The sequence below is a fragment of the Triturus cristatus genome, chromosome 1_2, assembly GCF_964204655.1.
Source record: "Triturus cristatus chromosome 1_2, aTriCri1.1, whole genome shotgun sequence".
Taxonomy (NCBI): Eukaryota; Metazoa; Chordata; class Amphibia; order Caudata; family Salamandridae; genus Triturus; species Triturus cristatus.
In genome coordinates this window covers 468,123,360-468,149,306 of record NC_140580.1, presented here as the reverse complement: position 1 = coordinate 468,149,306, position 25,947 = coordinate 468,123,360, and the positions used below count along the sequence as shown (strand labels likewise).

The window sequence follows — 25,947 nt, the reverse complement described above, 5'->3', positions numbered from 1 at the left end:
GAATCGCCATTCTTTCCTTCGAGCAGGTTTCCATGCTCGTGGGTGGAGACTGCATTGACCTAAATCATTCAGGGTTTTACCACCTCCTCGGGCAAGGGAGGAACCCAAATATGTTTTTGCTGTTGAAAAAAAGAGTGGACGCAGTCTTAGGTAATACCAATAAATAAATGTGGCATTCCTATACATGGGCTTCAAATCCCTTAAAAGGAGCTACATGTCTGCCCTAATCTAGGAATCTTTACTGACTTCATGTAGGCCTGAAGCAAAAAAAAAAGAGCTGGTTGAATCACCATGCCAAGAGTGCAGGTAAGTGAAATAAAATATCAATGGAGGTGATTATTTCTTGATGATTAAGGATTGTTATCTAAAGTTATGAACTCTGAGACAGAGTGTCATGGCTATGTCACAAGTTTCTGAAACCAGACTGATGCTTTAGATATTCTAAGGAGAGGAATCCGAAGGTATAACTATTCATCACAACATTGGGGATAAAGGAAGCTGTGAGTGTGGAGATGTGATAAAAGTAGACAGAGCATTATAATTTTCACGACTTAACACATTTAAGATAAGAGAGAGAAGAGGGTAATAGTTTAACAGATCAGAAGTTTGCAATGGGGTTGCTTCATAACAGAGACAATGCCATGGCAATAGAGAAGTATAAAAAGATACTCTTAGTAAGAAGAACTACAGCAAAGTTACACAAAAAAGCAGTAGAGTACACACATTTCTGACAATAATGAATGGTAAGGAATCAGGAGATAGACTTTGTGGGATCAGAATGACAAAGAAAATATCAAAATCAGTTATAAATTGGAAACAACCAAAGGTGAGTGTTCAGAACAAATGGAAGGGAAGTATGATTTAAACCATGGGTTTAGGCAAGATCAGAGGTAACGTTATCAGCTGATAAAGAGGAAACAAACTGGTCAGGAAGGGACTGCAGAATGTTTACAGTAGAGAAAAAGTCAAAATGCATAATTGTAAGAGTTTAATCTGCTAAAATAGATTCCACCAATTCATTGAGCTTTGAAGATTACAGACTATGAAAGAAAAGGAGATAGATCAGAGGGTACTCTATGCTTATGAACAGATGGGAAGAAAGACTGAACACAATAATTCCAATGTGTTCTCATAATCAGCAAACACAGAAAACTCCAAAGGAAATACACAGCCCAATACAAAACTCCTACAGAAATAACTAACTAAATAAGATGGTGATTAATGTGAAACATATTTGGCAGATCCAATATGATGATGACCACCAGCTATCAGTTATCAGTTATCCAGATAGCAGAAGATATTCTCGGATTACAGTCAGAATAACCCAAAACTAAGTATTTATCAGAGCCTTGGTGGTGAGTTTGTCTCTAGGATCGGAGCTCCTGTGTCAATTACCCCCCGGTCACCTTGGTTGGTGTAAATGGTTAGGTTAGCAATTTTAACATTAACTTCTCCTTTTAGTTGGCCTTGTTTAAGATTATTTGGCTGAGTTGATTCGACCACAAGCTTAGGTTATTAATAGCTGTGCCATGGGCTAGTAGCTTTAAACATTTTAGAGACTAACTGCATCATAGTCCCTTATTAGCGGAAGGTTGGAATATTAAGGGGCTTTGAATACGTTAGGGTCTCACTCATGAGAGTAGCTCAAACATGAGGTTTCATCCACTGCTGCCATAACTGGCATGCTAAAGATTAGAGGATCCCACTTCCTACAGTCTAATTACAGAAACACGGAACTGCATTGCATGAAATCTTTCCTGTGGCGAGATATAATGTCTCACACACAGGCACACCTTTCAGATTTCAAGATCCTAGTAACATGAAATATTTGTAGTACTTACTAGTAATCTACGATTTGTATCAGAGAGTGAAATTAACTAAAAGAGAATAATCACTCTAAACCATAGGTTTTGGGGAGAGTTTAACAGCTAGAGTACCAGCAAGGGACACATAAGAGGGATTATTAGCATTCATTCAACACATCATTGCATAACCAATTGAATGAGATGGATTAGTAGAACTGCAAAATAAAATCCATTTATTCTGTTATTTATACATCTATCATCCTATATTATGTAAGACAAATGTATAGTGGTTCAAGAAATGGGCATGATGTAACCATCTCACTAAACTGCAAACTGTGGTTTGGAAACCAACCAAGTATTTCAACATTCTTTAATCCTGAATCCCAGATCCTATGCTTTGTGCATTGAGAGTATGGTCTTGTTGGTAAACTTGTCAACTTGTAAAATACACAAGTGAATATCTAACACATCAACAAATCATTCTTTTTCGACTGTATTTTCCTTAAATGACGTGTATGTTGCTTTTGATATCTAAAAATAAAAGGACTAGTTTCATACTTACCTGGCTAGCTTTATGTGCTTCTGAAAGAAGAAGTCGAGCTGGTTGATATAAGCTAAGTTGTATCAACACATCACTTTTGTCGATCCACAAATATGGCATAGATAATCCACTTAGTCCTTTTCCAGTAGTTGCATCTAAATCCAGAATCTGTAAAAAAAATATTGATTAAATACTTCTAAAATATAATAGGGGGTCAGCATTCTTTGTACTAAATAGTGCTGCCTACCAACAAGCATGAATAATAACGCGGTCACTTTTTTGACAATAGAGAGGGGTAGAACTACTCCAAGGATATCTTGTTTTTTAAATTTCTTTAACACTGTTAAGAGATTATCATTTACATTGTTGGGCAATATAATTTAGGTATCTGTGCGTTACCTTGTCATTATGTTTAACTGTTGAATTTCCTTCATCTGAAATGTCTGAATGACACTCCTCTTCATCACTGACATTTGTTCTCTCATTTTTTGTGCACGCTACTTTCTTTTTGTGCAAAGAAATCTCTTGCCTGCACCTAAATTGCAGAAAACAAAAAAACACGTCTTTACCTCCATAAGATCCTTTTTACACATAGTAATCAATAATTAAATCGATGTTTTCACAGCATTGGATCTACAACAGATGCAAAAATCTAGTTTGTAGCAAATGTTACCCTTTTCTTGCTCTGTACCTTTTTGTACTCTGTTGTGCAAGCCCTATTACCTAAACCACCACTATGACTTTGGGTGTTACACAACTGCACAAAACCAGTGTACCTGCTGAAAATAAATGTAATTTTCTATTGCCTTAGCTACAAAATGCAATACCTTTCACTATAAATTATTTTGGCACCAAATGAGGATCATTGTAAAATTCTGGGACATCTCCTACATTTCATATGCTGCCAGTGGCACACAATGTATCCAAAATCTCAAGAGTTGTGAAGAATTAAGAAGTTAGAGGACCAGATTACATAACAATAGTACGCTCCATGTTTTTGGGTTGACAGATGTCTCGAGTAGTTGCAGAGGTGAAGTGGCGTTACCGCTTTTGAATTTTGGCACTTGAGCTTTAATGGAGCACATAGCATAAAAGAACAATTGCAGTACAATAATGCATGAAAACAGCACAATATGAACTTGACAAGATACAACAAAGCAACCACAACTGGATGCAGCACAAAAACATAACAAAAAAAATAATTTGAGCCTCATTACAAAGACAAACTCAGACTATTGTAGCACTAAGACAAATCAGCACAGAACTTTTTACAGGAGTGTCTTTGGAGCTTGCCGCTTCTAGGGACAGCAGTATGTAGTAAGAGGCAGCTTCTTTGTTGAAAGAGGTAGTTGGATATTTTATCTCCTTAATTGCTCAGCAGCATTTAAAGTTGGAACAGCCTAATGTGGTTACGTTCTTCTGAAGAGTTTTAATGAAAGTGAAATGTGATGATATCAGATTACCTTAATGAAAATTAAATGTACTAACTCCGTAAACGAAAGGAGATTCAGTCATTGCAAACTGATCAGTATTTTAAAACTAAATGAAGTTTTACAAACTAAATGATAGATGGAAGGACTATGCCTACCACAGTGCAATGGGGTCTTACTTCAGGAAGGTTTATTGAAGGCACACACCTATGATATCCTTCTACCATAATGAATGTTTTTATGTTTTTACTACTTTAGTACAACCTAATAACACACTGCAATAACACAATACAAAGATTTAGCAAAGAAACACAATAGTGTATACTCCAACTCACACTATACTACAAACACATAAAATGCAGCTCAAACACAATGACATAAAACATAACATATTCCCAAATTGTACATTGGTAAAACAACGCAACAGATTAATCAGAGAATTGTCCAACATCGTTCCAGGATAAAGCAAAAAGTCTTAACAGCACTCAATGGTACCGCATTTTGTCGAAAATGAGCATTCAGAAAAAGATTTTCTCTGGACAGTACTGTCAGGAATTAAATCACCACCAAGAGGCGGCAATGTTGAAACATTGCTCTAAAGGAGAGAAGCTTATCTAATTCTAAAATATAATTGTGTGATGAATGGCCTGAACGAAATGTCAGAATTGCATCAAATTTTGCGCTGAGTACTCTGTAAATATTCCTGTTGAGGGAATACTCATCAAAGACCTTGATGCAAATGCGTCCTGTAGCGTGAAAATCTTTGATCCATAGAGATATCTTTATAGATCTTTGTAAAGAACATAATCCCCCACTTAACACATTACACGTTAATGATTCCCTAGTGTATGTTTCCCACAGTTTGAACAATTCCATACAAAATGCCTCAATACCATCCAGGTAGGAGACTGAGGTACAGAATATGCGAATTTATAAGTAATGGGTAACCAACCCACATGCAGCACCAACAATATGATATATCATAAACTGTTTAAATAACACTCGTTTAGAACAAATCATTACTCCCCAGTTCCACTTCTGTTTGGCATTTAGTTTCCAGATTCAGTGCGAAGCTGAGTATTCAAGGAGAAGTGGTACGGGAAATACAAATCCCATAATCCATTAAAGAACCTAGTTAGCAATTCCTGTAAAACAGGATATAGACAAACGCGTTGCTTTGAGCCATTGACTGTTTTACTCGAACGGCAGGAGGAGAGCGTGCACAACTGACAAAAAAACCCGACAGTTGACCACCCGGCTTTCACGTATGCGCGAGTGTGCGCGCCTTCACTTAAGTGCACTAGTTTTGTTGATGTAACAAATATTAAAAATTCAAACCACTATACCCCAAAATAAAACGCGCTCACTATTATTCTTTCATTTCAGTCAGCGCGGTGATCGCGGCGCGCACATGAAAGCTTCAATGATTTACTCAAGAAATAAATAGAGTTGAGAGTATCCCCTTTCAGTCTCCTACCGTGGATATAATGTAAGTTACACTCCAATGTTTTCAATCATGTTGGATACCATGTCTAGCATGACCACATTTACAATCAATGCCCTGGCTTTTTTAGATCCAGAAAATGCGACATTTGAGAAACACAAAGAGAGCATCAAAAAGTCTATAGCTAGTATATATTGCTTAAACAAAAAGGGGTGACCATTTTTTGTTAATTCGGTTTCATTTTTATTTTGTAAACTTTCAGGTTACACCGTGCCTCAGCACTGACAAAAATCCTGTGAACTCCTATCGGGATTTGAAACGCGTCGGCATTTCCACTTGTCAAATGCCACAAAGGGCAATGTTGATCTCTAGGGAGGGTTCTTAAATTCAAATATACCCCAAAGAGCAGTATTTATCCCTTGTGGTAGCAGTCCCATAAATGTGCCCCAAATAATAGGGCCCAATGGAACTGCTTTGTATGATTTGTATTAACAATCTGCTGGTGTAATTGTATATATTGTAAAAATGTGCATATTCTTTATGGCTACACTGTTTTTTGACACATATTGCTTTCAATTTATGTTTGCTCTTTATATGTATCACAGTTTGTGTATATTTTATGTGCATTTGACATGAACAAAATGTTTCTTAAAAAGTGATTGAATAAGATAAAATAAATTGTGATTGATACACTGAAAGTGTAAGAACCTAAAGTCTTATGCTTTTGTCTGCTTAAATAAAGAGCGGCTTAAGAAAATAGACAGCCAGGTTTTCCCCTTTTTATTCTACATTATAAAATATAACACAACACCAAAAGTTCAACATACCACAAGACAAACACACACACTAATCCAAAACAACACAATAACAGCACTCTGCAACAACACATTAACAGAAAAACAGAGCACAACCTAATGTACCACAAAAACACAACAATTTAATTGCAGTATCATCTTGCAATGACATGTTATTTTGTTTTGGTGTGTTGTAGTTTTGTTTTGGTATATTACTGTGTTATATTGACATGCAGTGACATTGTGTTTTGCACTGTTTTTGTTTGTTGTTGTGCTGGTATGTTTTAAGATTGGTTGTTGAGTTAATGTGATTGTGCTCTTTTGTTTGTGTTCTTGCTGTGCTGTTTCAGTGCTCGGGCTAATTTGGGGGCTGATCTTATAAGTGCACTGTTTTGTTATGTTTCCTCGTGTTATTGGTTTATCTTGGTATTGTCATATAGTGTGTCATGTGGTTGTTGTGTCATTGAGTCACAGCTGCAGTTTGTCTACCTATATGTTCAACTCTGTATGAGAAAACCAAGTTCATAAGGTATGCAAACCTAAATTGTAACCAATAGAGTCATCAGTAACTTCAGGAGAAACACCAATGTTCCAACATTAGACTGAAAAAGGGTACACATATACCGTCTGTTAAGACCAATGTTTCATCATCATGAGTCAGAAGGCAAGATGCATGTATGCTTTCATGACCCATCAACTTCCTCTTGTAGGATTGCAGCTGATGGCAGGGATAATCCTCATCTCCATGTCATTATCAGAATCTTAACTTTCCTTCGCTTCATCTAGGAATTGGATATTCTATGTCAGGACCTGGAGGATCAGAGTCTAAGTTCGAACCCTGCTCGCCACACAAAAGGCCACATTGTGAATTGGTTTGAAGTAAAATGTTTGAGAAGTGGACTCTGTAGAACTGCTACTGCTCTTGCAATATCTTCTAACCTACTGTTGACTAGAAGACCATTAGAAGTCTTTGGCACTCTAGCCGATCGAGTCTCAAAGCTTGAGATATCAATTTCGGCTTTGTGTGTCCCCATCTTATCCAATTAACCAAAACTGTCAAAGATACCAAGAGGAAAGGCTTGTTGAAGGATATCAAAAGAGGACTGCTCCCCTATTTGCAACATCTTCGTACTCCTTAAGACATTTGACCTTGCACAACTCCTGTTGCTCTTGGGACAACTGGCGCTCATGAATGTGATCCTATTTGGTGTGAAGATGTAACCGGAGATGAGATTGTCTCTTGAATCCAACAGCCCTCTAACAGAACAAAAAGGCAGAGAAACATTGTCAGTTAAAGAGACACTTGTTTCCTCATCAGATCCTCATTTGATGACCAAGAAATTAAAAGGTATTGATGTCCCATAGGCCCTCATAGTTGGGGACTTAAGGTGGCACCAACATGACACTTCACAGGAGTCTGCATACATGGGAAAGCTCCACACCTAGGGAACAATCTACCACCTGGGATCCCACTGAGACTGCTGACAAATTAATCGCACTATAAGAAAAGTCTTGCTCTGCCAATTCTGTCTAAAAAATCCTAATGTGCACAATTCCTACCCACATAGGATCTGCACTTTGTCCCAGAGACCAACTTTACCATCTATTCTAGGCTGAGCCATACTACTTGTTAGGTCCTCATACTACGCTAAATGTATGAACTCCAATTGGCATGAAATGCCTGGCACTATCCAGCATCTCTGGAAACCCTCCATTCCATAGGAGGGAAGGGTCCACCCTATGGTCTGACACTGATCTAGATGATTCGTCAGAAGTGCCAGAAAGAGAGTAAGAGGGATTGGAAAATCCCAAAGCTTCAGCATAATCAGAAGTCATGCATGAGCAGGGCTCTCTTACTCAATGTTTAAGAAAGGCATCTACCAGAGCAAGTTCCAGATCTGCCCTCTAGAGCTACTTCAAGCTGAGCCAGGATAAAAAGAAGTCCATGCCACACAGATCCAAAGAAGTCAGCAAGCTCTGAAACATCTTGACATTAAGTTTCCAGATGCTGGCGTCTCAAAGGAAATGGGACCACCAGTCTGCCAGCATCTGTGACCCTGAACCTCCCAAATGACTTATGTAGCATAAGGCAGCAACATTATCTACCTCAAGGAGAATTGAGCTGAGCACTGGTCCTTCAAATTCAAATTCAAAAATGTATTTGATTTAGTTCTCTACTGAGAACAACAAATAAGAAATTTAAAAACAACAACAAAATTTCATCTGTGACTAAAAGGCTTTGTAACATTCATCCTAATTTAAATTTATAAAAAAAATAAAAAAAATTAAAACAAGTTATAACAAGTAAATTCATTAGGAGTTGATTTTAAAAGAGAAATCAAACTCTGTACATTTGCACAGTTGTACTTTGTTTGGATTGGCTTTAGGAACCTCTTTCTAGCAGCAACGACTGTGGGGTTAGGGCATATGAACAGTGCATGTATCAAGTCTTGAAATCCTCCTTGACAGAGATTGCATAGACTTCCGACATTTTTATTTTGTGTCCAATTGCAAGTTAGAGATTTAAAAGGGAGGATCCCAAATCCAAGTAAGATCATGCATCTTCGGGCGCCGTGACTTAATGTAAAAGTAAGATAGTGTTGCCTTTGTTTAAATTCCATTGAATCTGCATATGCCTTGTATAGTAACAGTTTTGAACAGTGTAAAATGTCAAGATCATAACTTATTCTTGGCGCTAAGTGTTTTAAAAAAGTTTCAAGTGTGCCGGAGTCCAGGATTTCAGCAGATCCACTGTTCATTCTGTTAACTTCAGTGCAAACGTTAGATTTTGATAAAAAACATATTTTTTAGATCCTGGATCAAAGATTTCCGATCTTAGCAGTGCTCTTATGGTTCCTGGTTCTGCGTGCAAGATGTTATATGCCCATCGTAAGCACTGGTCCTTTGTCAGAGACTTATTGTTGAATTGCATCATCAATACCAGGCAATTTATGTGTGGTCCCATTGCCTGCTCTAATCATAGGTGACAGTATTTCGACATTGGGCAGCTCTGCCCAGACGCCTTGCATCAACTCTATTGGCAACTATATGCAAATGCCTAAATGGCCCTACCGTTCCAGGCCTCCTGATGTTCATCCCTCCTCTGCAGCTTCATTCATGTCTCCTCCGAGAGCTGGACAGAATCTGAGAAAGTAATGCTTTTTTGTAGATGGAGGCTCTCAGCCTTTAAAGTGAACTTTAATACAGAGATCGTGGGAAAGGGGCTATAATCATGGAATCCTATAGTCCCACAAATCTGGCTAGTGTCTAAGTGAAAGTGACTATTGTTAGAAGTTTCTGAACTTTTACATTCTTCTGTGGAACCACTAGAAAATCCAGGAATACCATCATCCAAGAAGGTTGAAAGACTAATTTGTCGGTGTTGATAAAGCCCAGGCCTCGAAGCAGTATTACCTTCATAAGCCCAGGCCTTGTAGCATAATTACTCCCATACTGAGATGATACATGAGACAAGACATGTCCTGGTCCATGATCAGCATATCCTGTAAGTATATGATCATCCTCATGGACCTGAGAAACTCTAACACAACCTTTCAAGAAATGGGTGAAACATCACAGGGCCGAAAAAAGTTTGAACGTTAGTGTCATGAACTCGAAGGCCCAGCATTTACATATGAAGTGCAGTAATTTCCTGTGCGGTACGAAGAATGGGAACAACAGGTATGTGTCTTTCAATTCAAGCCTGATCAAGTTTTTCTGTAAAAAGATATTTATGGGAGATGGATACTCTTCTTCTTGAGGCACAGATAGACCAACTAGTCAAAAGATTATCATTGGTCTGAAGTCCTTGTCTTTCTTTCCTAAAGTAAGATATTGCGGATGAGCTACATAGGGTGGAGTTCACATCCTGATTATGGCATGCTTCTTACTAGGTTTGTTATTTCTTCATTGATCAGGCCTTGGTGCTCCAAAGGAAAAAAATCTAAGGCTAGGGTTACCTTCTCATAATGAGCAAACCTAAAAGCTCTACTTGGAAACCATGTACCATATTTAGAATCCAGACATCCACCATAATCTAGCTTTACCTCTAAAGAAATGTTACTAATTGACCAACCAATTTTAGACCAGAAAAGGAATGTTGTGTGCCTAAAACCATCCATTTCCAAATCCCATTAAAATTCTTCTGAATGGGGAGAACCCTTTGAAACATCAGGAATCTGGCCACTTGTGAATGTGTCTTTGGTTTTGCGATTTCTAGGATCCTTTGATGCCTGCCTCATACCACCCCTCCAAAAACCTTCGCATGAAAAACCTCAGGAACGACTGCGCATTATCGATGGAGCTAAATGTTGCCACAAAATGTAACATTTCTTTTACAAGCTGGTAAACACAAAAAGAACCCTCAGCCACAGGGCCCGCTTCTTCGGAGATGAGCTCACCCAATTTTGGATCCCTTTTAATGTGAAAAAAATGCATTCTCTTTGTCAAAATGGCTCAGGTTGCATTCCCAAGAAAACACAACCGCACAGTATGTCCTTATCGATGGGCTAAAATCTCCTCAGCACCTTTGAGGATCTTGTGAAGAGGGCTCATGAAGTCCATAAGCTTATCCTGATACTCCTTCCATGCACAATCTATGCCTTTTTTCACGGCCTTGTCAAAATTCTCTAAGGTGGTAGAAATATTTGCACTGATCTCCAGTGTGTCACCTTATTGACCTATGATAGTTGAGGAAATTCTGGACCAAGGTGGCCCCTCACTTCTTTATCAAGGGATTTGCCGATTAAGCATTTACATGGTCACTGTTGCCACTAGAGCCCATTAGGAGGAAAGTGGATGAAAGATGTGTCCCGGCTCATGCCTTTGTCCTCTCCCTCTATAGCATCCCCAATTGATCTTCAGGAGTGTCTCAGCCTCTAGTGTGTTACATTTCTAAGCAGGTTCTTCTGAGATGGACAAACCCATAAAATCCTTGCGCAGGACCCTTTTTCTCTTACCTTTGGTAAAGCCCCAGAGTCATCAGCACCTAGCTCCTCCCACCCATCCTATCATGATGCCCTATCAAATTACACCCAAGCGTGTGGCTATCTAGAGAGAATGCACAAAGTCCAGCTCCCACCTACCTCAGACATGTATTAGGACAGGCTGCAGGCACACAGGGCTAAGGGGAGAAAAATGCCATCGCCCAAAAGTAGCATTTTTCAAAGTGTAATGATAAATTCAACTTTAAAATGTGAAGAGTATTTATCATTCCCATTCCAGCGATATTAAACAGGACAGATCTACTCCCTCTCAATAAGGAATTGCAGCTTATTAAGTGTAACAAGGATTCCCCAATGTTATCCTCGGAGAGGGGTAGACCTCACAGTAGTGAAAAACAAATGTGGGTGTTATTCACCACCATGACATGCAAATCTTAAAAGTGCATGTCCTACCTTTTAATTACCCTGTGGGCTACCCTGGGTTTACCTTAGGGGTGATATATATGTAATAAAAGGGAAGTTTAACGCTTGGCAAGGGGTTTTAAATGCCAAGTCGACATTGCAATGTAAACTGCACACATAGGCTCTGCAGTGGTAGGCCTGAGATGTTTTTAAAAGGCTACCTGAGTAGGTGGTATAATCTGTGCTGCAGGCCCACTAGAACCATTTAATTTACTGGCCCTAGGCACAGGCAGTGCACTCTACCAGGTACTTATAGGTAAATTAAATATGCCACTTGTGAATAATTCAATCAAATCATGTTTAGGTAACTGAGCACACGCACATTACCACGGGCAGCAGTGGTAAAGTGTATAGAGTTCAAGGCCAACAAAAAGAATTTAGCAAACGTGGAGGCAAGCAGGCAAAATGTTTGGAGGATGACCACCCTAGAAATGACAGGTCTAACAAAGACCTATTGCAACATCTCAATGACCACAAACTGTGTACACAGTGATATCTGACAGATGTGTTCTGCAGACTGCTGTCCCATTCTTGAAGCTTGAACATTTTGGAAAATTCATGACGGTATTCCAGAACATTTGCTAACATATAGCTTCAGTCTGGAAAGTTTTTAAATCTAGGAACTGGAATAGAGAAATAGGAGTAGTATTAAATAAGCTTTTATGTGTGCTAATTTGAAATAAGTTTCTAGTCCCAAAATGTAGCATAAGCTAAGGGCAAGGTTATTGGGTTATCTAAAGTGTTGCGAATCTGGAAGAAGACAGAATGTATTAAATGAGATTGCTTTAAAGTTGACCACACTTGATTGTGCAGTGGTGCCTGAATGATGAAAAAGGCATTTAGCTAACATCAAGTAAAATAATACATTTATATTTCCGGAGAAAAGAGGGAAACCTTGAAATGCAATTGCAACAATAAAATTAACCTGCAATTATTTTAAAAAACAACGTATAAAACATACATGTGCAGAAACTTACAATACTTGCTCCATTTCGTTTATGAACACGTTTCCAACTGCTTTCTGGTGATATGTGGATAGCTGACTTAATTTTAAATCTTCACATACTTGAGCAATTCTGAAAAATACAATAAATAATTAACTCTATCAATCTCTACAGTGTCATTTTAAGGATTTTGGAGGCCCCGGACAAGAAATAATTTTGGGCCCCAGTTCGAAACAATTTTATTAACCATTTTCTATTATTTCAAGCCTTTCATAACAAAATCATTTTGTCTAATATCTTAAAGGAAGATATATAGAGATGAGAGTGAGATTTACAAAATGTCCACTTTCTCAGGGGCCCCTTGGAAGGTGGGGGACCTGGACCTGGACTTTGCCCATCCCTTAAAACGCCTCTGATTAACTCGGCTTGGTTCAAAGGGAGCCATAAATGAGAAAAATAAAGAAAAATTGTCAGAAGACATGCTTTTAATTCCTACTTCACAAATAAATTTAAGATAGACTACTCGCCCCCAAAGTGCAGATGAAGCAGAGGCAGAGTAGGCTGCACGATGAATGTCAAAATAAAAGTGATAATGAAACTACATATGTACAAACTACTTTGATTCTTTTATTGTGCCCCTGTGCACACAGTATACCAACGTTTTACAATTAAAATATTTAACAATCATAATATATCACTATCACGAAATGTAAGTTGAGATATTTAAAATCTCCTGTACAAGACTCAATAAAATTAAGATAATTAAAAAAAAATAGAAATGAAGTCAAGAAAAAATATAGACATCGCAAAGAAGCAGAATAGAACAGAAAACAAAGGATAAACCAAAACAAAAGAGATAGAAAATAGGCAAATATAAACAAAAGGAAAAACGGCAGAGGCACTCCCTGCATAAATAATGTAACGACATTTTCAAAACTGGAAAAAGTGAGAAACTACAATCAGCAAAATACGCTTTGACAACAGTAATAATTTGAGTTTTATATTGCCGAAAACGGGTTTATCAAAACACAATTAAGATCATGAACTACATTTAAGCAAACCTTAGACTTGCACGCACTGGGCATAGCAGTAGCAGTTTATGAACCCTATACACACAAAACAAATATGGTAAAGGCAATAACGGTGTAACCCCCTTTCACATTTGTCTATACTGCCAGTACACGCATCTACTGCTTGGGGTGTGCTGCGACTTGCGACAGTTACGTAGGAGCAGTATTTAGTGAAGACTATGTGTAGTGCAGTGAGAGGGGAGTAGTGTGGGTTTAAATAAAAAATTACCTAGCTAGTGAGCGTAAATGAGTTTATTTGTGCTCCTAGTTGGTAAAGAATAAAAAGGGGGGGTTAATAAAAGGGAGGAATTAGGTAATAATGTGCTAATAGTCCCTAATATTGAAAGCCAACATGTTTCGAGGTTATCCCCTAAACCTCTTTTTTCAGGACCGCATGGGGACCAGCCCCATGTGTACCACTCTGTGCAAAGACCTATAATAAGGTGATAAGGTAAAAAGGAAAAATAAACACGCACATTAGTGTCAGTGTAAATCAATTACATACGGTTAGATTGAACGCGTAGTATTTAGTAGTTAATCAAAATTTGCATCATGGTCTGCCGGGGTGGAGGAGCCTAAATAACCTTGACTCGGCTTGCCTCCGTCAAATTGACCTATTCGATCTCATTGGCGGACGCGTGGTATTTAGTAGTTAATCAAAATTTGCCTCATGGTCTGCCGGGGTGGAGGAGCCTAAATAACCTTGACTCGGCTTGCCTCCGTCAAATTGACCTATTCGATCCCATCTTTCAAAAGTAAGATGTATGTACTGATCAGGAAGACTCCTCCTGATTTTATAAATGTGTTACCGATTTTGTATGAATTTTATTGCACATTGTACAACATTGTTGAATATTGTTTAATTCCCGTTCCAACTCTTCACGGAACATGATAATGCTTGAAGATTATTACAACATGTATGCATTGCATCACTCTAGAATGTCCCTTCCATTTCGTGATACTTCAGATAAGTATGCGATACAGAAATCGTGCCAATTCACGAGGACCCCCATGTAGACCTTTCCGCTTTATGCGTGATACAGGCCACCACCTCTCAGAGGCTTGATTTACATCCTTTACCTGGCAACGCTGGTTGACGCAGGATGCTCTCTGGCACCAGCGTCACCCGTTGCTTAGCAACTAGCCACACTCGGCGCAACCCCGCACGTTTCTGGGCTTTATCAGCAGGCTCATTCAGAGTGCTGCTTCCTACCGCTGTAGACGAGCCAGGACGTTTGCCTGCCGCCCGCAATCTAACTTCTGATTAAGGTAAGCAGCTAGTACCGCTTGAACCTCGTCCAGCCTAACAAATTTCTGTACTTGCTAGATGGCCCTGCTAAATTGTATTTTTAATCTTCAACAGACAGAACATATGAAGCGCCCGTATTAGTGACGGCCAGCCGCCTCAACATATATATTGTATAAAGGTGAGCATCTCTGTCGCTCGAGCCATCTTCACCTCAATTAATCCGAGCACTTTAAATAAGTAGACGGCTCCATTCCAATTTACTGCAAATAACCCGAGCACTCTAAATTATTAGACGGCTCCCTTTAACTTGAACTCCATTCCAATTATCCACAGATTGGATTACTTCACACAGTCTCCATCCTGAGATGTACATCGGATGCTCTGATTCCTCCGTGATTAGAAGGGTTTGGAGAGCTAGCCGCCTCCACGTTTAAATCCAACAAGGTGAGCCCTGTTCGCCGCTTGAGCAATTCTAATTCAAAACTCCCAGTTATTAGACGGCTCCCCTTAATTTTATTCTACTTATCCACAAATCGAATGTTTTCATCTTGAGATTTGAATCGAATGACCAGACTCCATTATTATTAGAAGGGTTCAGGTGTGAGTTTACCACACTCAACCCTGTATCACACTTAGGTGAGTGGCATGCCACCTTATTATTATTATGCGAGTCACTGTGCGTAAAACAAATTGACTTAGTTCGCAGATCGACTATAAATACCTGTTTTCTGGCCACCAAAAAACTTTTCAGCCTTTTAAATTACATTGTATATATTACGCACTTTATCACTGAGCACCACTTGTCACCTTTTTTTTTTGAAAATTCTTTTTATTGGCATTTGTAGTAAACACCTTGCAAATATATGCACATATGGAATTACAATAAACATGTGCCCTTGGACCAGAGTGTACAGATGTTGCTATTATAGTCAGCGGACCTCACAGGCTTAGAGTATCAAGGGCCCTGCCCTATCCTATGTCTGGGCCCATCCCCCACTGACGTGTGCTGTGGATGCCGCATTACATGAGGGCTGCTATATGGATCCATATCCCCTGAGTGAGTTGTCCCTCAGGTCGTTGAAGCGCGGCCAACTAATTACTATTAACGAACTGGGGACATGTAAACTGGGAGAGCACCATATCTGGGATTATAGACATTGTGAGACTAACGTCGGAGAGCAGTGTCCTTGCCTGTCGCCGTGCTAAGTTTTCGCAGACGCGGGGAAGGTTCGAGGGAGGGGAGGGGAGGGGCAGGGGTCGATGGCGGGAGTATAGATCCCTGTCCGTGCATGGGCCGAACAGGGTACCAGTTACAGTTTAAGTTTAGGGCCCACCGGGTGCCCGGGCCTCCTGGTCACCGCCCTCCTGAGTCGCGGAGGCCTCCTGAGAGCCAACTATTTGCGGGCCCACCGCCGGTGGTGTTTCTTGTGTGAAGGAATGCATCAGCATCGCCCAGGACAGGGACAGGGAAATCGGGTGTTTGCGGTATCACCGGGCTTCCTCCGTTCGAAGTAACGTTTCCTCCACTTTCCCCCACTTCTTAACTGCCCCCACCCATGCCGCCATGGGAGGTCCCTCCGGCGCCTTCCAGTGCATAGTAATGCATCTTTTAGCCAGGATAAGTCCCAAGAAAGCAAAACGCCGCTCCACCTTCTTATTCTTGTGTCGCCCATGTATGCCTAAGGCGCTGGCCTCCCATGTGTATAGGTCCTGCAACCCCGTAACTGCACGAATGGCGGTATGCACCGCTCCCCAATAATTATGAAGTGTCGGACAATCCCATAGCATGTTTATGAAAGAGGCAGCCGGTTCGAGACACCTAGGGCAGGCGAACGGTGTGTCAGGAAAGTATTTCTGCAGTTTTTCAGGAGTGAGGTACGCCCTGTGTAGGATATGTAACTGTATGTTCTTGAAGCGGTAATTACGGGACTCCTTTTTTGTATATTCGAGGGCCCTGATCCATTCCCTGTCGTGTAGTGGCCTGCGAAAGTCCTGTTCCCATTGTTCCCTGAGGGGTGCAAGTGTGGGTTGCCTTAGGGTTCGTACGGCCTTGTATATCCAAGTAACTAGGTGTCGCCCGGGTCCCATCTGTAATATCGCGTGGATGACCGGGTGTGTGGGGGGTTCCATATCAATCACTCGCCACTGTGTGCGACAGTCTGTGAGAAGCTGTCTATGCCTCAGGAACTGACCCCTAGGGAGCTCAAAATCCTCCACCATCTCGTCAAATGTCCGCACCACTTGTCACCTTGTCACTAATTGTTATCACTTTGTACCTTGATGGCCTCGTTAAATGATTTTGGGTATATATATGAATGACGCAATTTATATAAAAATCTCAAACTACCCTATAATTTGCTTTGTTGTGCGCGTTGCCTATGACTAATTGCAATATTTTTTGAATAACGTATGATTCGTGCTATGTGTATAGAATGGTCTTTTTTCACCCAAACCATTGTTTCTTTGACATAGGACCGTACTGTAGGCCTGAGCCAGCGGGCAGCGCTGCCCTACAGACACGTGTTGAGCGCAGTGCTGAGGGAGGGGTGGGATGCATCAGCCTGTGTGCAAAGGTGCGAACAACCGATGTTACCCTGCATACCGATGTGATCTCGGACCTCATTCAGTTACATAGTTACAACAAAATGGTCGCACACTGCTGACCTACCTGCGTGTTACCCCAAAGAACTGTGGTCCCTGTAGTTAGCGTCGGCGGATACACCTATGCTCGTGTCGTGAGTGCAAGTGTGAATAGCGTTAGCCATCCCTGGACACGTGTTTCGAGGTAGTTGCCTCTCGTCAGCAGGGAGTAGGAAAGAGTGTAGGGTTGCAATGTAAGCTGCTAAAATCATTATCAGGTCTAGTACCTCTCGTAGCAACGCAGGTGCGTAACCTGAGTCCGTCGACTCCCCGGCTCAGAGAGCCACTAAATAGTTACAACAAAATGGTCGCACACTGCTGACCTACCTGCGTGTTACCCCAAAGAACTGTGGTCCCTGTAGTTAGCGTTGGCGGATACACCTATGCTCGTGTCGTGAGTGCAAGTGTGAATAGCGTTAGCCATCCCTGGACACGTGTTTCGAGGTAGTTGCCTCTCGTCAGCAGGGAGTAGGAAAGAGTGTAGGGTTGCAATGTAAGCTGCTAAAATCATTATCAGGTCTAGTACCTCTCGTAGCAACGCAGGTGCGTAACCTGAGTCTGTCGACTCCCCGGCTCAGAGAGCCACTAAATAGTTACAACAAAATGGTCGCACACTGCTGACCTACCTGCGTGTTACACGTGTCCAGGGATGGCTAACGCTACTCTGACTTGCACGCACCACTGAGCATAGGCATACCCGCCGACGCTGACTACAGGGACCACAGTTCTTCGGGGTAACACGCTAGTGGGTGGAGCAGTGTGCGACCATTTTGTTTACTCATTCAGTTACATCTCTGTCTCATTTTAAGGACCTGCTGGACCGTACTGTAGGCCTGAGTCAGCGGGCAGCGCTGCCCTACAGACATGTGGCGTTGGCTATTGGGGCCCTGTAGTGAGCTGATTACTAAGTGTACATGCACACAGGCTTGCGCCACTGCATTACACATGCACATTATACTTCTAGCATGCGCTCTGTTCCTTTGTATGTGAACGTTGGCATAACATATTATTATTTAACCTTGTGTATTCTCGTGCACTCCAACTCCACGATTACCACTAACAGTTCGAAGATTGTACTTCAAGAAGGAAGGATGCACTCAACTGGTGTTCTCTATTAACGTTGAAAGAAACCTTCATTTACCTCAAGATGTTTCCAACATTATATTTTTTCCCCCTTTTCAGACACTGGGTTAGTGGAGCCAAAATGGGCAGAGCGGGTGCTCACCCCGTGATGATGCCCTGGGCATTCTGACGCCTTCTACCGTAGTATCAAGACACCATCCCCGACTGGAGACCTGCTGGGCCACCCTGATAGCGGCACTCTGGAGTTGGAGCTCGCACCGGCACGTCCTTGGACACACCGGTTGTGGCAGGTGAGCAGTCAAGCCTCGGCGCGCAGGAGCTGCAATTGAGCACAGTGCGGGGGAAGGGGCTGGGGTGCAGCAGCCTGGGTGCACAGGTGCAGGCAAGCGATGTTGTCATAGATAATAATGTAATCTCTGGCCTCATTCATATCTCTATTTCATTTTAAGGACTTGCTGGACTGCACTCTTTCTCGCTGACTCCAGCGTCCCAGACACACGGGTGATGGGAGGTGAACAGTGAGGGCTGAATGCAGAAGGCCAGTGCTCTGTCTCCTCCTCCCTCTGTTCTTTTCACTCTCCCTCCCCTTCTCCCTTTCACCCACTCGCTCTCTGTCCCATTCTCACTTTCCTCCGTTCATTCTCACTACCTTTCTTTTTCTCTTAGACATGGCACACATACTTATGTGTTTTTTTTGTCTTGCAGGTTTTGTACGCTGCTTTCGGAGGAGTCCTACCCACTTCTTTCATGTTTTACTGTTGTTCTAATAAAGTTACATTTCCATTTATTTGTGTTGTGTTAATAAAAGTTATTTTTTTTTACCAATAAATAACTGAGTGTATGGGTCTTCTTTTTCTGACAACACTTGTCTGTAGTTTATTGTGAAAATCGGCGGTTGATAGTAGGTTATAAGGGAAATTTTGTTTAACCCCTTCAGCGCGGCGTGGATTTCCGCGCCACGCTGTAGGTTCTGTGCGCGGGCGGGGCCATGACGGAACGGTTCCGTCATGCGCACAGCGCAACCGACGTGCATGACGGAACCGTTCCGTCATGCGCGTCGAAGGGGTTAATTTTCCGGTGCACCTACCAAATATAAAATAAACACACTATTACACAAATGAAGCCTGGGTAATTGTACAACCGCAAGAGTTCTATGAGTGTATCACTTTATAACACCATGAGTACTGCCCGTGTGATTTCAGAACCAATAAGGCACTGCCTAGGACCACCGAGGCTTCAAGGACTGGCAAGGCCCACCCTCCATATTTAAATAAAGCCCCGGAGGTTGCCGATCCCCGGTCTTGAGTTGGCCTCGAAACCCCCCGAACAATTTGTAAACAATACCCGGGGAGGTGTCGATCCCCTAGTCTGCGAAACGTCTCTGTGCCCTCCCGCGCCTAATTTACATGTGGGATTAAGATCCCCAGTGCTGCAGAGACCCCGCAATATAATAATAGGATTGGCCCCGGAAAATTACCCACCAGTGTGCTCATTTAAATGAACGGGTGAGACCCCGCTTCATTTTTTTACTCCATTTTAACCATCCGGTTCCGCTTTATTGAAACAATATGAGGTTTTTCTCCTCTCACTTCAATGAGGCAAACAAGAATTTACTATCACAGGGTGCAAGCAAAGGTCCCGCTCTGTAATAGCAAACATAAATGTCCCGCGCTTGCACACTCCGGGACATTGCATGACTTGCGCCTGGGAGGTGGTGCTCCATGGGACCATGATGCTTTGTTTAGTGCATAACTACAGAATTAGTATAAACGCATACTAACACTACTTGCACACGTGTGATACAGAAACCAGAGTATAGTGAAGAGGCAGAGGAAGCCCAAAAATCAAAAAAATATAAATCCTACCACAGGTAGGATCACATACTTCGATCAGCCGACGACCCTGGGATGAGTAGAAACAGATTCACCAAGAAAACGGGTCTTCAGCACACGACCCTGGGATGAGTAGAAACAGATTCACCAAGAAAACGGGTCTTCAGCACAACGCAAGCAAGTGCAAAATCTTAGTGAGTGCTGCCTTCTTTTCACCTTCTCCTGCTCATCGCCAAATTTATGTAGTGAACAGGAAGACAGCAGAGGATCCGAAAAGTAGATTTATTGCAGGAAAAGAAGACAGCTTAAACAGCCACCAACAGGACCAGATACCAAGGCATCCGTCTTCTCCAGCACCGTGTACAAACTCCCCAAGATTCCCCTCATGACAGCCCTACATTCTAACATCACATACTTACATTATAGTATCATTACATACTAACGTTGTACTATGACTTACATTGAAATAGTACACAGAGCACATCACTTTACAGCAATGAGCTCACGGTTTAATCCCCGAGTCTTCAGACCAGAAGGGGTGAGTATTTTGCTTCCCACTCCCTGTATAGTATAAACGCATACTAACACTACTTACAGTTATACTACAGCAGCCAGTATGCTACAGCACCCACAGCCCATCACTTTACACCAATCAGCTTGGTTTGATCCCCGAGTCTTCACACCGGTAGGCGTAGTACTTCGCTTCCCACTTCCGGTATAGAATAAACGCACGGTAGAGCTCAGTAGTTCGCTTTCCACTCCCTGTATGGTATAAACGCCTACTAACACTACTTCCACAGGTATCCTACAAACACCAGAGAACATCACTTTACAGCAATGACCTCCCTGTTTAGGCTCTAGGTTTCATACCTGACTGTAGCACCATCTCATCTCAGCACTATGTCACTCTGAGCAACACCGCACTTTACGACCGGTAGTTGTGACTACTTCGCATCGCACTCCCCCACTGAGGTTACAGTGCTCCTATCCTCCTGTTTCCTACTTTTTTCACCCTTTTTCCCCCTTACTCGCTTCAATGGAATCACAAAATGGTGGCCAACACTTCCTAGTTGCAAAGGCTCGCAGCGCTCACAACCAATAAGCAGCAAGCTCGTGCTCGTAACGCCTCAGCCAATCAGATGGAAGAATTCCCAAATATCGATATCTGTAAATTTCGATATGTCTCAAAAACTACTGAACGGATTTACACCAAATAAACAAAAGCATGCTTTCTAGACCAAGACCCTTCTTCCTGCCAAATTTGGGGCAATTCCGTTCACCCGTTCGACCTGTAGCCTTGTTAATTTCCATAGGAAACTTTAGACATGGTGAAAACACGTTTTTAGGACACCCTTTTTTCTCTGCCCCCCCTTGACGAATCACCCCCAAACTTCCCACATAGGAGCTGATATGTACAAAGAATTAGTTTGGTAACAAAGTTATAAGCAAAACAAACAATGCTCTTCCTATGGAAACTTGGTCCTAACTATAACTACATACTGGTGACTGCCAGTAGGTAATATATATATATATCTATATATATAGTCATGGCCGGCATGGCTCACGGGTGGGGGGGTGGGCGTGGGGTTGCGTGGTTTAGGGGTGACAGACAAGGGGGCAAGGGGGGGTCGCGCGGGGGTGTGGCTTTAAATGATAAATCAAATTTAAAAAATAAAACTTAACTTCTTTCCCGGGTCCAGTGTCTTCGGTCTGATCCTGGTTTCCTGCCTCGCAGGAAAAGGAAGAAGATCGCCTCCTTCCCCTCCCCTCCCCTAAGCCAATCACAACGTTGCAATGGCAGCTTTATGATTGGTTGGGACGCTGACCACACAGGCGTCTATGGGGAAGTAATTTTCTCCTGCATTGCATTTTTAATGCTCGCACTTGCGGGAAGCGGAGTGTTTTCTGTGGCTGGGCCGGCCCGGGGGGGAGGGGGTGCGGCTGGTGGTTCCTAGGGTCATCTATGGCTCCAGGAGGGGGGGGGGGGCTGCGCTGCCCGCCTGCCTGCTTTCTTTTCCCTACCGGGGGGTGTCGTCCCCGGGGTATAGAACGGCCCAGGACAGGAGGAGGGTCGCATGGTCCCTCTCCCAATTTCTTTAAAAGAAGATGTCCCCGGGGAGGTGGTCCTGAGGGGGGGCATCACTAAGGCACCCGCAATGCAACTTCCTTATGGCCCCAGAGAGGTGGCGCTCCATGGGGCCTGTGGGGGTCTGAGAGGCCCCCTACATAATAATTCATAAGCCCTGGGGAGGTGGTGGTCTCCGGGGCAAGGAGGGGGTCCACCAGCACCCCTTGATTTAGCTTTGGAATGTGACCCTTGGGATGTGGTGGTCCCTGGGGTCAGGGGGGTCCAAGATGTCCCCCCATTCAATAACAAATAAGCCCCGGGGAGGTTGTGGTCCTCGGGGGAATTAATAAGCCAGGGGGGCGTGGTTTCACCAGCAGCAAGATGGCTGCACTTTAAGCAAGCTCTGGCGGCCGAACAGAAAAATCCGCTAGCAGCCGTAAAGTAGCACACAAGTGCTGCTGCTGCACAGAAGACAGGTTTGTACTGCTTACTGCCCCTGGCACCGGAGCTGATGGTTTGGTCGAGGGTGATGCCATGGCTGCGTGGGGACTGTGGCCTGCGGAGGAAGCGGCAAGCGGTTCGCCCTGTGGAGAGGATTGGGTAAAAGCACCTGTGACACTTTGGCCAACCAGAGCCATACCAGCGCCCATGCCTGGGCTCCAAACACTGCAGCTGTCCGAAGTGGAGGCTGCACAGGGGTTAGGTGCCTTGGCCTCCCAGCAGTGCGGCTCAATTGAGCCCACAGGCCTGGGGCCCTGGCTTGAACCACGATGACGAGACTGGACTCCCATATAAAGTGCAAGTAAGTTGCAGGTGCAGGAAGGGGGCAAATTGCTGGGAATCGACGGCCCCTTGGCGGAGCACCGTGCCCGGGGCATACCTGGGCCGCAATAGGCAGGTTGCTTGAGCTGGCCGGGCCTAAAGAGAAAGGAGTGTGATGGCACAGAGGGCCCTGCACTGCGGGGTCCCCACGACCCAGATGCTGCCCTGGCTAAGGAGAGAGGCACTTCACGCCGCAGCACTCCACTGGAAGCAACCACATAACTGCGTGACTGCTCGTCCTGTGGGACTTCTATTTTTTCACACTTTCTTGTGCATGGGTGAGATTCTCTCCCCTTGCATCCATGGGCTGTATGAGTGCCTGGCGCACTGTAGCACACAGGTCTGAGGGCCACAAACTCTTCCAGCACCACTGATCCCTGGCCCAGTTGACACCAAGAGGGTGAGACAGTCACGCTCGGCCCAACATCAAGCGGGTGGCGGCCTATGAAGCAGGGCACTGCACAGCCCCTGATTGTGAACACTGAAACAGCACCACTCCCTGCCACCTCCTGCTGCTCGCGCCGTAAGTGTGGGCACTAACCGCTAGGCCACTGACGGAGGCTGTTGGATACGAGTTCCCTGTGAGCCGAGAGAGCATGCAAGACCTGCTGGTTGGACCTCACCAAACTAACCTACATCCCGCAACTGCTGAGCCCTGCCATCGCTTAGGCTTCCTCTCTCTGGTTCTGTCCTCCTAGATACAGCTGCAATGGGGAAGGCTGATGCCAAACAGCCAAAGCTAACCTTCAAAGGCTGCAAGACCGGCAGATGTGGATATCCACCCCATGAGGCCGGTAAGCAGGCTACACAGACGGACGCACCGGAGGTGCAGGATGAAGACATATGCTCCTTACTACTCTAGGTCAAATTCAGCCAGAAATTACAGACTCTAAGATCCACCACTTGGCATCCCGTCTCGACCAATTTAAACAGCGGGTAGACTCACATGATGCCCGTATCACGCAGCTAGAGGCAAGGGTCTCTGAAGCCAATGATACTGGTGCAGAGAATCGACAACGCCTGATGAAGATGCATAAAGTCCTAGAGTTTATCCACGCAAAGAACTAAGATCTCGAATCCCGCTCCCGCAGGAACAATATCCACATCACAGGTATTCCTGAATCCAAAGCAATTCTTAAAATGGAAGACTACCTAGAATCTTTGTTGCGCAAACTCTTTGGCACAATCCTATCCAGCCTCTTTATCATCGAGCGGGCGCACCGGTCTCTTGACCCACGGCCACCACCAGGGGCACCCGCACGTCCAATAATATTACACATACTAAATAAGCGAGACTGCACCTCCATTCTTCAAAAGGCAAGGGAAATGGGAGAAGTCAGGCACCAAGGCAACACACTTTCATTCTACCCTGACTTCACTCTGACTCCACAAGCCACCAGAAGAGACTTTTTGCCTGCCAAACGGATCAACTCTGCAGATAAGCCTCAATATTTTACAGACCCGAAAGCCGCTCTAACATTAGGCAAACAACTGCAAAAATCCCTCCCCCAAGACCGACCTGCACCATCTGAAGATGACCGCACTAGTGACAATGATTGACTCTACTGACAGGGAAACGATGCACTGAACGCTGTCTCACCCATGGTGGGCCATGAAACTGATATGCAGCAGTGCCACAGCTTTACATCATTGCTTTGCTTCTGTTTAATTGTTGCAAATTAGAATCATACATATTCCTCCTCCCTGTGAGGAATGACGCTTGGCCACCCTGCCTTATTGGCAAGGGGAAAATCAGGCTGAGCCCACGTACCCCATAGGGATAATTCCCATGTTCTGTTTTTTCCAAGTTGGGGCTCCTTGGGCGAAGGGGCATAATGATTCTCAAGCTGGTTGGAGTGGGAGGGTGGGATGGGCAGCTCTTAGAAGGTATGAGTTGGCAAACTCATGCCCCTGGGTTTTGTTAAGTTGTTGCACCTGTTTGACCTTGAGTACGATACCGATTGCATTCAATGACAGTCACACTACGCTCTATGATATATTATCTCCCTGCTTTAAGACAGACAATGGACAGTGCAACAATATACCCCCACCGAACTCTGCGCATGACTAAGGTGACATTTTTAACATGAAACATCAGAGGCATGAATGACCACCGCAAAGCACGACTCATACATACGTATCTCACTAGGCATAAGATTGATGTCTGTTTTCTACCGGAGACACATCTCACAGGCACCAACACAGCTAAATTGCGCGCGAGACACTTGAGTGACTCCTACTCTTCGTTCTACTCGAGCTACGCGAGAGGTGCCACTGTATTACTCAGAAAGGGCCTGTCTTGGAGCGCTATGCAAACCCATATAGATACTGAGGGCAGATATGTGATACTGGCGGGGACTCTCTATGCCCAGCCTGTAATCCTGGCAGCCGTCTATGGATCGAATAGGGAAGACCTTGATTTCTACATCCATATGTGGAAACTTATCTCCTCAATTGGCCCCTTCCCACTGATATGGGGTGGGGATTTCAATATTGCACCACAAGGAACATTAGATCTTTCAGGCATGCGTGCACAGCACCCTCATGCCACCGCTTCATTGCGCACACTTATGCAAGAGAACACCTTAGTTGATGCTTGGCGACATGTTCACCCTAATGGACGCCAAGGCACCTGCGTCTCCTACACTCATGGCTCCTGGTCCCGCATTGACCTGCGGCTGGTCACTCGGGATGTTGCATGCTGGGCCACGTTCGCCGAGCATCTGCCGCGCACCCTATCAGATCACTCCCCAGTGCGCATGGCCATGCAGATCTCGTCTTCTTCCCAGCATATGTTTGCATGGCGTCTGCCCCCCTCCA

General features: G+C 43.5%; 1 protein-coding gene across 1 annotated transcript in view; it reads right to left on the bottom strand.

The window, feature by feature from the left end:
* Window positions 1-25,947, bottom strand: part of CFAP46 (cilia and flagella associated protein 46) — a 1,240,276-nt gene that overhangs the window by 528,852 nt on the left and 685,477 nt on the right. The window contains exons 35-37 of the mRNA XM_085606190.1: window positions 12,397-12,495; window positions 2,746-2,881; window positions 2,368-2,514 (exon numbers count right to left, since the gene is read on the bottom strand). Coding sequence (XP_085462316.1) covers window positions 2,368-2,514; window positions 2,746-2,881; window positions 12,397-12,495 — 382 coding nt within the window. The remainder of the gene's footprint in view (window positions 1-2,367; window positions 2,515-2,745; window positions 2,882-12,396; window positions 12,496-25,947) is intronic.